The following is a 15,400-nucleotide window of genomic DNA, read 5'->3' as shown; positions in this document are numbered from 1 at the left end:
AATTAGGCAGTGAGCCCCAGATGTTAAGAAATAGCTGCTGTGGGTGGCTTTCTGAAGTTGCTGTCCCTCATCCAATATATCCTTATATGGCTCTCCTCTTTCCCTTGCCCCCTTTCTCCCTTCCCCACCCCCTCATCCTCAAGACAACAGAGAAATTGAGATTGGAATCCTTCCTACTTGTTTAAAGTCAAGTGGTCCCTAAACACTTTATTCTAAGGAATTCTTCTGTTCTAAGAGTCAGAATGGCTACTGGACTATTGAGTAAATGGAAACACAAGAACTCTGGCAAGGTCACCCAGCAAAGTAAGATCTTTAATGCTGTTCCCCTGATTCTTGCCTTATCTTTCCTATGCTGTCCTGGACCCACTCAGTTCTAAGGACTCTTTGATGGAAAGAGACATGGGTGTAGCCTCTGAAGGCTCAGGGAACCATGAGATTTCAAGTTGGAAAGGACCTTGGGGATCACCAAACACATTCTCTTCATTTTCCAGATAAGAATGCTGAGAGCCAGAAAGATGGACTGAATTTTCTCGAGTCCTACTTGTAAGGAAGCAGAAAAACTAAGAGGATGACTAAGGTCTTAGGACTCCAAGACCATCTTCACTATCCTGTGTTTCCATGTCCAGGACTTAGCCCACCCACAGGACAGGGGCAAATGTAATTTGGTCTCAGCCTCCTAGCTTTTCTTTTCCCTATCACCCCAGATATAGGTGAATTGCAGAACAGACCTAGCCAAAATAAAACTTCTCTGTGTTGTAACTTGTCTTTCAGCCTTTACTGAAAAAACCCCACTTCACAAATAGAGTTTACATCAATGGGGAGAAAGGAACTCAACATTATAGCTTAGATTAAGGACACTAACCTAGCCTACTCTATGTTGAAGGAATGACTATTGCTTTGAGTTTCCATCTAGCAGCATTGTGGTGGAACTTGAGGCTCTCTTGTTCTCTCTCTTTCTAGCAGGATATCTATAAGTAACTAGGTGTTGGACAGAGCACCAGCCCTAGAGTCAGGAGGACCTGAGTTCAAATGTGACTGTGTGACTTTGAAAAAATCACTTAATCCTGAGTGTCTTGCATCCAGGGCCATCTTCAGCCATCCTGATTCATATCTGACCATTGGACCCAGATGGGGTGGAGGAGAAAGTAAGGCTGGTGACTTAGCACATCTCTCTCTCACTCAAATTTAATTCACTTGCTTGTCATGGGCATCACCTCCCTGATGTCATGGCATTCTTCTGGAATGAAGAACAAACAACAAAGCAAGAGATCTCTAGTTGTGGGGTGGTTTCCAGACTTCCGCATGGGAATAAATGAGAGACACAGATGAGATGGAGAAACTGCTCAAAGAAACCCAACCACTTCTCTTTTTTCTAACCATAGCAAGCCCAGTGTGGTGGTTGGCGGACACCCAGAGAAAAGGATGGGAAGATTGGGGTTTCATTTGACCTTAAATGAATTCCATGCATATGATGTGCAAATAATATAGTTATTTTAAGAGTCAATAGCTCAGACTCTTTTTATAGCCCTGAATGGGCCATTTTTCATTCATCACTCTATCTTTTCTCTTAGCATTAATGCTGGCAAGGCATCCTGAATCTTTATGGCTATTCCTTCCCCAACTGTAATTGTTGACTAGTCCTTCCCTCCAGGCTCTCAAAACAGATACTCCCAATTCCTGTAGCTTCTCTTTGACACTCTCTTTGGTATAAATAGTTTTCATTGTTTCAATTAACTTTTGCTGGAACTAGGAATAACCCAAGTGTACCAAGCTTCTAGTCATCTTTGCAATGCTATATGAAAATGGAACCAACTCCTTATTTTCAATGACCTCACAGAGATAGCAATGGCAAGGGCACTTGGCAGCTTTTAGTCTCATGAATGGAGCCCAATGTCAACTCAGTTCACCTCTGCCCTTTACTTTCCCACTCTCTCCTTTCCAACTCCCCTCCCCCCCCAACATGGGCTGGAGACCAACCTCTGCCCAAGCACTCACAGTGTCTCCAGGTTGTGCAGTCCCTCAAAACTGTTGGTACCCAAATGCTGGATTTGATTGTTGTGAAGATGCCTATAAAAAGGAATGAAAAAAAGTGTCAACATGAAGCATGAGGTCGCATTTGCCTAAGATCAAGACCAAGAGAATAAAAAGGTGGGAAAATGGTTTGATGGACATATCAGGACCCCTCCTCTACCTGTATAGATAGGAGAAGTCATTAAATAAGGGAGATAGCAGGTGGTAGAAGGGAAGAAGGGCAATAAATAGATAAGTTAATCTCCCCCTACCCCAGACACCAAGACAAATATTGATTTCAAAATCAACTGATTTTCCATTTGATGGAGGAATTCTTTTGAAAATGATAGCCTTACAGGTTCTTCCTGAAGAAATTAGAAGAGACCAGGGCCCACCCACAGTTGTCTATTTAGAGAAGTGAGATGTCTGATAGAAAACAGCCTAAAATTTTCTCTATGAAGGCCTGCTCTCTCTAGCCACAGCCCACCCTGCTCAGTACCCATTTCATCCAACATCAAGGATGATGCATACAAAATGAAAAAATAATAGAAGAAAGTCTATAATGAAGTGCTAAGCTATGTGGGACAGACTGTAAGTTCTGTAGGAATTCAGGGAAGTGCTGGGAGCAAAGTTTCTGGAAATAAGACTTAGAAGATGGGTGGATTCTATACAGGCCCAAAGGGAGAAAGGAAGGAGGTCATTCTAGGCAGACAGTGCTACTAACCCTTTCTCTCTGTTGACTATCTCCTATTTCTCCTGAATATAGGCTGCTTGCACATTGTCATTTCCATGTTGTCTCCTCCAATGGATAATGAGCTCCTTAAGAGAAAGGACTATTTTTTGGCACTCTCAGTGCTCGAATAGGATTGGTCTCTCGATAATAAATGTCTCTTGATTGACTGACTGACTCAGAGCTAGAAGTATCAGCTTGACAAGAATCAGAAAATTATCCAAAAAAAGGTGGAAGTGGTCTGAGTTTGGTTCTTTTGACCAAGATAGTAGAGGAGTCTGCTCATTCCTGCAAGAAGGTCTCGATTGAGAGTGGCTAGTCCCAGTCTGCTCCAGTACTGGGTTTGAGTGACACCTTCTGTATACAAAATCCTGCATGTGGACACTGGAGAAGATTGGGGACAGAGATGGTTCAGAGGAAGGGGAAATATTGTCTCTGTCTTTGAGGAGCTCTCAGTTCAATAAAGAAGATTCAGTTCCCTTGTCTTAAGAAATTAAGAGCTTAATAAGGGAGACAGTCTCTGGCATTCCATTTGGGGATCTCTTCTCACTTGTCTTCTCTGAAGCACTAATGATTCCCCCACTCCTTGAACCTCCTTGTTTAGTTTTCAAGACACTGAACAACATGGATCATAGGAATATAGATTTAGGTCTGAAAACAACTTCAGAAATCAAATATATCCAATTCTCACATTTACAGAGAGGAAAATAGAAGCCCAGAGAGGTAGTATGGTGTATGGAAAGAACAGTGGTTTGGGATTCAGAGAATCTAGGTTCAAATTCTATTCTGGTTTCTGTCTGGGCAATATTGACTACGTCACCAAAACCTCTCTGAGTCTCATTTCAGTTTCCTCATCTATAAAATATGTGTTAAATGGTCTCTAAAGTTCCTCTCAGCTCTGAATCTGTGATCTCCCTATGATCTTCTCTCACATCCTTAGCCCTTGCTTTGCTTGTTCCTCTTCTTTCTCTGGCTGTCTACACTGGGAGTATCTCCCAGTGCTCTATCCTCAAACCTTTCTTCCCCATTCTTCACATTCCTGTTGGTCCACTCATAGGTTGAACTATTGCCTCTGGATAACTTAGGAGTCTATAGTCCAGTCCTGACTGTTCAACCACAGTACAGCCCCGTTTTCTTCATCTCTCTAGAGGACCTTGCTGCTCCACTCAGATCTTCCTTCATCATCTCAAACTCAACATGTCTAAAATTTAACTCCCCATTTCCCAAAGTGGTACCACTTCCAGTCAGTGATACCAACTCCCCCCCCCCCCCCATGTAGAGGCTCTGACCTCATCAACAATGTGCCTAAAATTTCCATCTCTCAAATGAGCCCAAGATCCAACCATTACTCCTGGGCCCTGACCCAGTCCTGGGTTTGGTCATAAACATTGGCTCCTCTGAGTCAGGAACCACTAGAAGTATGTGGTCATTGGAAAGAGCCACTAATGGCAGTGCTCTGGGGCCATGTTCCTTCAGCAATTAGCATGTGTGGGAAAGTAATTACCCATGACCTCCAAGCCCTTAGTAATTGCTCTATGAACTTACCAATCACTCAGAGCAATTAGCTGGAAACTAATTTGCATTGTAAAGTTCCCATTGAGAAGGCAAAATTAACCCTGAGTCCCCAATTCCTGCCAGGGATGCTATCTCCCAGGTAATTACTCTGACGGGCTTTGCTTTGTAATTAGGAAGGATGGCTTTGCATTGCTTCTTTAGGCTTGGTAAGTAAAGAAGATGAATTTACCTGGTCTCTAGGAAGATCTTTGAAAAGTTTATTTCTCACTCATACATTGTTGGGATTTTGTTGGTAAGAGAAAGAATTCTTCCTTTACCATAAAACCTCACTTGAAGGCAGCTAAGAAATACAGTGGATAAAACATAGCGTCTGAAGTTAGGAAGATCTGAGTTCAAATCCAGCCTCAGATTCTTTTTTGTTTTTGTAGGTTTTTGCAAGGCAAATGGGGTTAAGTGGCTTGCCCAAGGCCACACAGCTAGGTAATTATTAAGTGTCTGAGGCAGGATTTGAACCCAGGTACTCCTGACTCCAGGGCCGGTGTTTTATCCACTGCACCACCTAACCACCCCACCAACTTGCTTTTGAAGCAGACCAAGCTAGGTAATTATTAAGTGTCTGAGACCGGATTTGAACCCAATCCTGACTCCAGGGCCGGTGCTTTATCCACTGTGCCACCTAGCCGCCCCCCAGCCTCAGATTCTTAATAAATTGTGCTAGTCACTTAGCCTGTCTCAGTTACTTCAACTGTAAATTGGGGATAATAAGACACCTACTTCTTAGGGTTTTTGAGGATTAAATGTCATACTAGTTTAACACATAGTAGGGTTGTTGTTGTTCAGTTGTTTCGATCACATTCAACTCTGTGACTCCATGAACCTCTATCTATTAGCTTTTTCTTTTCTTTCTTTTTTCCTTTTTTTTGTTTTTGTTTTTGTTTTTTGCAAGGCTATGAGGTTAAGTCACTTGTCCAAGGTCTCAGAGCTAAGTGAGTATTAAGTATCTGTGGCCATTTGAACTCAGGTCCTCCTGATTCCAGGTCCATAGCTCTGTCTACTGTACCACTTAGCTGCCCCCCATTAGGTTTTCTTGAGATATGGGATTGGTTTGCCAAATCCTTCATCATCAGCATACAGAGATTAAGTGACTAACCCAAGGACACACAGCAAGGAAATTTCTGAGTCTGGATTCCTTGAGCCATCTAACTGCACATAGCATGGTTAACACTTATTAAATGCTTATTTCCTACTTTTCTTATACACACACACACACACACACACACAAAACACACCACACACACCCCTTCCCTGCTCAGATCTTTCCAGTGACTGAGGCACTGGAGAGGCAGCAGGTTTCTTTTTTTTTTTCTTTTCTCTTATGCCCAAATCAGGTTAGGATTATTATTCTTTCTTCTCTCTTCTCAGTAACTGAATTAGACTCTCTGGCAACCAAATGTAAGTGTAATGCTATCCTGTAACTTTTTTCTTTCAAGGAACTCAAAGCACTTCCAAAGTTTTCCTTTCATTTGTCCTCATTAAAAAAAACAGCTCATTAAAAGTCCTCTCATTTATCTTCATAAAAATCTGGAGGTAGATCAAGAAGGTGATGGTTCTTACCATTTAACTGAGGGGAAACTGAGGCTCATATAGCTTAATTGACTTACCCAAGGTGCCCAAGATGCAATAGTTGAGCTAAAACTAGCTTTCCTGAATGGGCTAGAATCCAGATATTTGAAGCCTAACCAAAATTACATTAGACTCTAGAACAGAGGATCTTAACTTTGTATCTATGGGTTTTTAAAAATATATTAATCACTATCTCCAAATAATTTATTTTTTTGTTATCCTATTTCTTTTATTTTGTTTTATGCATGTTAAATTATTATTCTGAAAAGTGCTACATAGGTGTTTCCAGTCTGCAAAGGGTCCATGACACAAAAAAGGGTTAAGAACCCAAGAACAGTTCTCCAGGGTATTAGGAGAAGGAGGAGTAACTTACAGCACCACAAGACTGGTAAGGTTCTGGAAGGCGAAGTCAGGAATGAAGTGGATGCGATTAAGAGCCAAGGTCATGGCCTGCAGGGAGGGAAGGTTGTTGAGTGCTCTGATGGGGATGTCAGTTAGGGCATTGTCATCTAGCCACAGATGGCGGAGGGAGGAGAGCCCCTCGAAGCTCCTCTCTGGAACCATGGAGATGAGATTGGCATCCAGCCGCCTAGGAGGAAGAGGTAGGAACAGCATCAGTAAAGCTCAAATATATGCAAGCATGGTAGCTCCAGTTACCACTTGGATAAAGCCAGTTTAGTCATCCTGGGAACTTCCAAATAAAGGCAGACATCCAGGTGAATGACAGAGTCAAGAAGCTCATCTCTTAAGCCAAGAGATGCAGTCTGCTGAAACAGCTACTGTCCTGTGATGTGTGAACTGGAAATATTCTCATCTCTCCCCAGCAGCCTCTAACTGGGGACTTGAGGAAAATGAGCAAAGCCTAAGGGAGAATGAATATCTCAGATGATAACAAAGGGAAAAAAAAGCCTGTTCCAAAAGTCAACAGGCATCTATTAAGTATCTAAGTACAAAGCAAGGTCACAAAAAATAATGATGAATCCCTGCTCTGAAGGAGCTCATAACCAAACAGGAAATACAATATGCAAATAACTATGCACAAACAAGATATGGATAGACTTGGTTGGAGATAATCTCTGAGGGAAGGCTAGAATTAAAGTGGATCAGAAAGGGCTTCTTGCAGAAGGGGAGATTTTAGGAGGGACTTTACAGAAGGTAGGGAAAACAGATTGAGTTGCATTGGGAGATGGGGGTTCCTTTTATTAGAAATCTTCAGTTTAAAGGCTGAATGACCCATTTGGGGGTAAATTTTTCCCCCCATCCAATTCTGATAGAGGTCAGCTCAGTGGTGCAATGGATAGAATGCATGGCCCAGAGTCAGAAATACCTGAGTTCAAATCCAGCCTCAGACACTACCTGTGTGATCCTGGGTGAGTCATTTAACTCTGTTTGCCTCAGTATCCTTATCTGTAAAATGGGTTTTTTTAGGGTTTTTTTGCAAGGCAATAGGGTTAAGTGGCTTGCCCAAGGCCACACAGCTAGGTAATTATTAAGTGTCTGAGACTGGATTTGAACCCAGGTACTCCTGACTCCAAGGCCGGTGCTTTATCCACTACGCCACCTAGCTGCCCCCAAAATGGGGATATTAAAAGCACTTACCTCCCAGGATTGTTGAAAAGAACAAATGAGTTAATATTTGTAAAGTGCTCAGGACAGTGCCTGGTGCATTGTAAATGTTATATAAAATTAGCTATTATTATTATTATTATTATTACTGCTACTGCCATCATCACCACCACCACCACCACCACCACCACTACTATTACTACTACTACTACTGCTGCTGCTGCTGCTATTACTACTGCTGCTATTACTACTACCACAGTTACCACTAGTTCTACTGCTACTACTGTTACTATTACTACTATTACTGCTACTGTTGCTGCTATTACTACTAGCTGGATAACCCTGAGAAAGTCACTTAAATCGTCTGCCTCAGTTTTGTCATGTGTAAAATGAAACTATTTTTTTTTAGGTTTTTTGCAAGGCAAATGGGGTTAAGTGGCTTGCCCAAGGCCACACAGCTAGGTAATTATTAAGTGTCTGAGACCATATTTGAACCCAGGTACTCCTGACTCCAGGGCCAGTGCTTTATCCACTGTGCCACCTAGCCTCCCCAAAATGAAACTATTAATGATGATGCTTGTCCTTCATTTTTGAAGAAGATCACATCAGGGAAGTGATGTCATGATGGGCACATGAATTGGATTTGAGTGATGGAGGATTATGCTAAGTCACCAACTTCATTTTCTCCTTCAGAGCCATCTGGATCCAGAGACCAGTTATGAATCAGGATGAATGGAGATGGCCCTCAGAGTTAAGAGACTTGCCCAAGATCACACAACTAGTATGTGTCAAGTGTCTGAGACTGGATTCAAACTCCTGTCCTCCTGACTACAAGGCCAGTGCTCTATCACTTATGCCACCTAGCTGCCTTATTTGTCCTAGTTCCTCATCTATAAAATGAGCTGGAGAAGGAAATGACAAACTACTCCAGTAGTATCTCTGCTAAGGAAACTCCAATTGGGGTCATAGAGAGTTGAACACAACTGAAACAACTGAACAGCAGTTATTATTATGATATTCTGTGATCCCAAGAGGAAGAGAGAGAGAGAGAGAGAGAGAAAATAACTGTCTTGTTCCCTAAATCCAATGAGTTTGAGAGAAATGATAGGTAGATTGCTCTCAGTATCTTGATATCCCTTATTGATAAAAATCCTAAAAATGCTCCATTTTTCAGATGACATTATGTTGCTTCCATTAAGCTCTGAAATTATTTAGGGCTTACTAAATGCAATCTACAGTCCCTGAAAAGGGATTGACCAGGCAATCTATACAGGGAAAACCAAGAAGAAGAATCCACATTACCTAGGGTGTGACATGCAAATAGATGGACAGATTACTAAATTATTCCATCAGTACATCTATCTTGAATAGACTGCACAGATGGATAATGATCTGGGCTCATAATTGAATAGGATTAAGAGATCAGGCTAGATCAAATTGGGAAAACTGCACAGGACTTGAAAAAAATCCCAAGTAACTCAATGACACAAAAGCTTATCCTTTCAACACTAATATTCTCCTGGTGGTTTATAATTTGGCTTTGAACCATGAAATACCATGTCTTGGAAGACTCCTGCACAGTGGGATATAGTCAACTTTAGCACATTATCAGTGATGATTTGAGTACCAAAAGTAATATCAATAACATCATCTATGGTATATGAAATTAGAGAAGTGAGATGACATATAGAAAAGGTGAAAGGAGACAGGTGGGCATAAAGTAGACAAGAATTACACTGGAAACAAGGGTATGGGTGACCTACAGCTCACACCAATGAAAGGAATTCCCTCATTATTGACATCCCAAATCCATTGAAGTGTAGGAGATTTAAATCCTGGGAGGTTTGTTGCTAATCACATGAGCACTAAAGATTTTGTGTGTGTGTGTGTGTGTGTGTGTATGGTTGTATCCCACTCCCACTCCCACTCCTCAGAGTAGCCACTAGGTAACCTAAGGGCAGCTTTCTGTCAGCTTAGGAGTAGGGAGTGAAGCAGGAATTTGGAAGAGAAAATGAATTTAAGAGGACTCTCTCTCCTCCTTGGTGTGGTTGTTACACTTTCAAAGTGTAATGGTTGCTAAAGAGTTATGAGGTTGGATTTCCATGAGGGCAGTGAGAATGAGTGATCAGTTCACTAAATATTCAGATATAACTTTCTTGATGGAAGGGGATGTTTTATCATTTCTATATTTGTATTCCTAGAACCTAGTCCAGTGTGGGAGATACAAAGCTGTAGGTTTGATTTTATAGTACATATTATACTACATAGTATAATACACTATAGCTGTAGGCTTGCTAAAATTATAGTATATATATTAAACTATATTATGGTTTTTTTATATATTATAGTATTATACTAAACTATATATATATATTTTAAAATATTATACATATATATATATTTCAGTCTTACCTGATTTTTTTTTTTAGGTTTTTGCAAGACAATGGGGTTAAGTGGCTTGCCCAAGGCCACACAGCTAGGTAATTATTAAGTGTCTGAGGTCAGATTTGAACTCAGGTACTCCTGACTCCAGGGCCGGTGCTCTATCCACTGTGCCACCTAGCCGCCCCATCTGATTCTTTGTGACTCCATTTGAACTTTTCTTGGCAGAGTTATTGGACCCCAGCTCATTACACGGATAAGGAAACTGAGTAGACAGGGTTATGTGACTTTTCCAAGGTCATAGAGTTGCATATTTGCAACTCATTTGCCTCAGTTGCCTTATAGAGTAAGTGTCTGAGTCCAGATTTGAACTCAGGAAGTTGAGTCTCCTGCACTCCAGGTCTGGTGCTCTATCTCCTGTGCCACCAAGTTGCTGGAAATAAATCTGTTGAATTTAATTGAACTCAACAGAAGAACCAATGTCACCAGACCAAGGTCTTTAGTGACAGCACTTGGGAAGTCACCAGTATCAGAAACTTAATACAGCCATCAGATATCCTGAGCAATTGTTCTATGTGGAATTTAAACCCACCCCATTTTATAATCATAGTTTTGGAAGCAAGCGTTGGGATGCTATGCTAACATAGCTATGTTAAAAGTATACTCAGACACACACACACACACACACACACACACCCCATCCCAAAAGACAATGATATATGGGATTATCCTGGAAAATATAGGATAAAGGAATGCTCTACCTATAATCTGACCTGGTGCCTCCCCAAAACTCACTCTTGCAACTCTCAGTCCTCTGAGTCAAGTGGAACAACAATGACAGCCAACATTTATGTGTACTGCTAATTAAGGTTTATGGTTGCCTCAATGATTCTCATACCATCCCTGAAAAGTAGGTGATATTATTAACCCTATTTTACAGATGAGGAAACAGAGATTCAGAGAGGTTGGGAAGTGCACATTTCCTAAAAGGTTCCTGGGCACATATCCCGTGGCCCCTTGGGAACGTCTTGCTTTAGCTTCAGCTCACCACCAGGGACCTAGCCTCCTATCTTTTGAGGTGGAGAGATGAGCCAACCTCCCTGGAACAGAGGTGTGCTGTCTTTAGCTAAAAGCTTTTCTTGGGGAAGCTCCTCCCCCTCACCCCCAGGCAGGAGAATCTATCCAGACAGAATCTCACTTGGCAGGAAAGATAGAACAATTATGCCAATTAAAGCTTGAAAAAAAAAGTCAACAGCCCCCAACAGCCCTTCTCTTTCTTCCAAGTGGGCTCCTGCTCCTTAAGTGATTCCTGATTATGATTCCTACCTGTGGTAATTGGGCAGATTAGCAGGGACCCCATAGACCAGTGCTGGCTTGCTCAGATCCCTGGGGAAACATTTTAACCTCTGTTCTGCCAAGCTCTTCCTTCATGATACCTTAACCCAGGCCAGAGGGAGGGAGGTTATGCTAGAGATGGGGGCCTCTCTCTCCCCTTCCCCCAAGCCCCAAGGAGTGCTTGCCATCATACTGCCTAGTCATATAAAGGCAGCCACATGAGGGAAAGAAGGTCAGAAGTGGTGGGGAGGCATTTTGCTAGAAAGGAAAACTGAAGCAGAAGGGATTTTAAATAGACTGTAAGAAAAAGAAACTGAGTTACCACAAGTAAGAGAAAGAAGGAAGGAAACACTGTTGAGCATGTTACAAATACTATCTCATTTAATCCTTATGACAACCCTATGAGATAGGCGCTATTCTTATCCTCATTTTATAGTTGAGGAAACTGAGGTAGACAGAGGTGAAATGACTTGTCCAAGGTCATACAACTAGTCTGAGGTCACATTTGAATCTCCAGGTTCAATACTCTTTCTATTTTGCAAACTAGTAGTGAAAACTCCAAGATTTTTAAGGAGGGGATAAAACAGTCCTTTCCAAGGGAGGATTAGGATAAGAAGAATTTGGCCTTGATCTGCTTACAGATAGGGAAAAAGACCAGATAACTTCCTGAGGTGGCTTTCAAGCTTTGTTGAGTTCCTCCTCCCACTCTTTTAAAACTATATTATAGGGGTGGTGGATAGAGCACCGGCCCTGGAGTCAGGAGTACAGAGAGTTCAAGTCTGGCCTTAGACACTAAATTACCTAGCCGTGCAGCCTTGGGCAAGCCACTTAACCTCACTGTCTTGCAAAAACTAAAAAAACCAAATCTATATTATATCATTTGCTAAAGTAACAATTGTTTCGTGCCCAGAATTATAAATCTATAGTGTTAGATGTTGATCGGTCTAGCAAAGCAATCAACTGTCTTTATCTCATTCAATAATAATAATGATAAAAATATAATAATAGGAATATTAGATAGTGTGCCAGGCCTAGAGTCAGGAAGACTTGTACTTCCTTTTAAATCTAGTCTCAGACATTTGCTGTGTGACCCTGGGAGAGTCACTTGTCTCATCTTGTAGAATGAGCTGGAGAAGGAAATGACAAATCACTCCAGCATCTTTTCCAAGAAAACCTCAAAGGGGATCAAAAAGAGTTGGGAATAACTGAACCAATTATGCCAATTAAAGCTTTTACATTATTAAGTTCTGTGATTCTTGTAAGTAAATTAGTTAGTAAAATAATGTGCAGATGGGGAATATCGACAATACTGAAGAAGTCAAATGACTAGGCAAAGTCATACTTCTACTTGACATATTCTATACCAGGTGTTTCCAGAGGGGGGAAATGTCATCCATATATGTTTAAATTTGAAATGAGAGAGGAAAAAGATCTCATGTTCATAATAGACCACCACCTGATTCAGTCATGATGTACTGCACCATTGTGTATTGTAGGATAAAGGATCTGTGGAGACAAACAAGAATGTGTCAAGGAGGAATTAAGTCATTTTCCCTCTTATTATTTTCAGTAGGATTTTGCAATGGGCTCTGTAACTAAAAGAGGATGATATGGCCTGAAAAAATCAGAAGAACAATAATGAAAAATAGAATACATAAGGGAAGTGAAAAGAGATCTGTTCTCCAGTCTGGCAGATGTGTAGGTGGAACTTCTCATCAATCAGTAAATGATTCATGTTTCATAACAAGATTTCCTAAGACATCCCCAGACTCTGTAGTATTCCTTTCACTCTCTGGTTGGCCCCTAGGAATCTCTAGTATCAGAGAGGAGTTTGAGTAGCCATGATGTAATGTAGGTGGAAATCTGGAAGACTGAGATTTAGAGAACACCAATGATGCTCCCAATCCTTCACCAGAGCAAAGGAAACTGGACTGAACACAGACTTAGCAAGAAGGACCAATTATGTCACAAAGTTGCCTGATGGAAGATGCCATCCCCATCAATGGCCAACTTAGGAAAACTCTTGGCCAGGCCCTCTCCTAGTATCTCCCCCATTCAGTGACCTCCTCAGCAGAAGCCTCGGGGTGGTGTAATGTCTCTGCCACTGGCACCCTTGCTCTGTCTAAAATAAATGATGGCATAGTTTATTGCCATTTGCCTTTGGCAAGTTTTGTGCCAGTTGTTTACCTAGGCATGGGTTGCTACCTATGGAGGTGGAACTGATTTCAGAAAATGAATGAGAATCAGTCTAGTTCAATGAATTTGGAGTCAGAGGACCTGGTCTGACTTTTGGTTCTGCTGTTTGACTCTTACTGTTAGACTCTTATTTCTCCCCATCTGTCTCATCTATAAAAAGGGTAGGAGGAACCTTAAGATTCCTTTGGACTCTAAATCCTTTGATTCCATGAAACTAAGTCACAAATAAAGGAAGGAATCAAGGCGTGGATCTATGGCCAAGGGAGGAGCTACTACTCACACCCAAGGATATGTGTCCAGCCCCCTTCCTCCCCCACACCACTGGCTTTGCTATCTTTCTTTTCAAGACTCCCCAGTACTTGGACCTCTCAAGCTCTAAAGGAGGACCCAGAATTGCAGCCTGTTTTTCTTCCTCACTTTATTTCCTAATATAAGAGAAAAAAGTTATAGAATGCTGGGGAGGGCTTAGGTGAGGTGGGGGTAGGTAGGAGGTAAGGGTGGGGAGGGGAGGGGAGGGAAGAAAATGTTGAAATTGGAAAATAGTAGCCAGAGTTATAATGTTTGGGGTTTTTTGGGGGGGATGTGAGGGAGGGAAAGAATCCAGATAGAAGCCGTTGGTTGCCTGAAGGGACCAACAGTTCTGACCCAGTGCCTGCCAGGTGGAGAGACAGCTCCTGGCAGAGTGCACGCTGGCACCTGCAAACCAGAAGTGAATCCTGGGGGCCTTCTAAAAGGGGCAGAAACGCCCTTCCCCCACCCCACCCCTCTGCCTTCTACAGTAAAGCCCAGCTTCCAGCATTGGAGCTGCTGAGGTTTCCAAGAAGGTGTTTAGAAGGTGGGAGGCATTTTGTCCAGAACTCATTGGATTCAAAGCTGGAAGGCACATGAAAGCTCACCTAGTCCAAGTCCCTCATTTTATCCAGGAGGAAAATGCTGTTTGACTCACCTAAGATCTCACAGGTGATAAGAGGCAGTGCTGGGATTTGAATACAGGTCCTTTCTCTGACTCTAGAGCTAGCACTCTTGTCATGTCATGACATGACATGACACAATAAATTCTGCCTATCTCTTTATTGTGGGGTGAACCAGCAGATGCTCCCTTTCTTTCACCCATCCATCAAATAGCAACATTCACATACGTGTCCTGGAAGTATAACTTCATTCTTTTAAGTCCCAAACCCTGGTTGGGGGGGCGGGGTGGAGGGTGGGTCATACAACCCCATCAGTGGCTAGACCTCAACTCAGATTTTTAAAAAATATTTAAAAATATAATTATTTTTAATTAACAAGCATTTTTCTCAATTCCATCTCCCCTCCTCCACTGAAGAAAAAAAAAGAACAAAACAAATTCTCATATTGACTATGATAAAAAAAAGTATGCCTCATTCTGCATCTTGAACCAATCACATCTCTGTTTAGCCTAGGTCATCCTGAACATAAAGCCCTATGGCACAATGCCTAATTTTCACAGAGTTTCTCTGTTCTCAAAGTACTTTCAACTATATATCATATCACTCAATCCCCATAATAACTTAATAAGGTAAGTAGGACAAAGTTATTCCCACTTTATATATTAGGAAACTAAACTCAGAGATCAAAACCCATCATAAAACTCTTACTTTTTCCCATAGTAAGTATGTGATCTTCATATGGGGCCCATCCCTCCAACTAATCATGTTGCTGAGTTAAGCAATTGATTGATCAGAGAGTCATTGGCAATAGAACTGAAAAGAAACTTAGAACTCATTCGTTTATTACTTTTTTTACTATGTTTACTAGAGATTGATTACTGTATTTGTTCATTCAACAAAGATTTATTAAGCCCTTCCTTTGTGCAGAACATGGTGATGACTACTGGAGAATATCAATAGTTTCGGTAAAAAATACAGTCTCTTCCTGGGATTTTTAGTCAAGTTCCCTCATTTTAGTGTTGAAGATATTGAGGTCCAAAAAAGAAATTTTTAAAAATCCTACAGCATGTAGAAAGGAGAGATAAAGGAATTGAGAAGATGTCAAACAGATGAAAACACAGCTATTTCACAG

The 15,400-nt window shown here is 41.4% G+C and overlaps 1 protein-coding gene across 1 annotated transcript in view; it reads right to left on the bottom strand.

Annotated features, from left to right (window-relative positions):
* LGR6 (leucine rich repeat containing G protein-coupled receptor 6) overlaps positions 1 to 15,400 on the bottom strand; it is a 156,170-nt gene that overhangs the window by 44,396 nt on the left and 96,374 nt on the right. Inside the window, exons 5-6 of the mRNA XM_074222378.1 lie at positions 6,252 to 6,467; positions 1,996 to 2,067 (exon numbers count right to left, since the gene is read on the bottom strand). Coding sequence (XP_074078479.1) covers positions 1,996 to 2,067; positions 6,252 to 6,467 — 288 coding nt within the window. The remainder of the gene's footprint in view (positions 1 to 1,995; positions 2,068 to 6,251; positions 6,468 to 15,400) is intronic.

The sequence above is a fragment of the Macrotis lagotis genome, chromosome 2 (genome assembly GCF_037893015.1).
Source record: "Macrotis lagotis isolate mMagLag1 chromosome 2, bilby.v1.9.chrom.fasta, whole genome shotgun sequence".
In the NCBI taxonomy this organism is placed as follows: Eukaryota; Metazoa; Chordata; class Mammalia; order Peramelemorphia; family Peramelidae; genus Macrotis; species Macrotis lagotis.
This window is presented reverse-complemented; position numbering and strand designations above follow the sequence as displayed.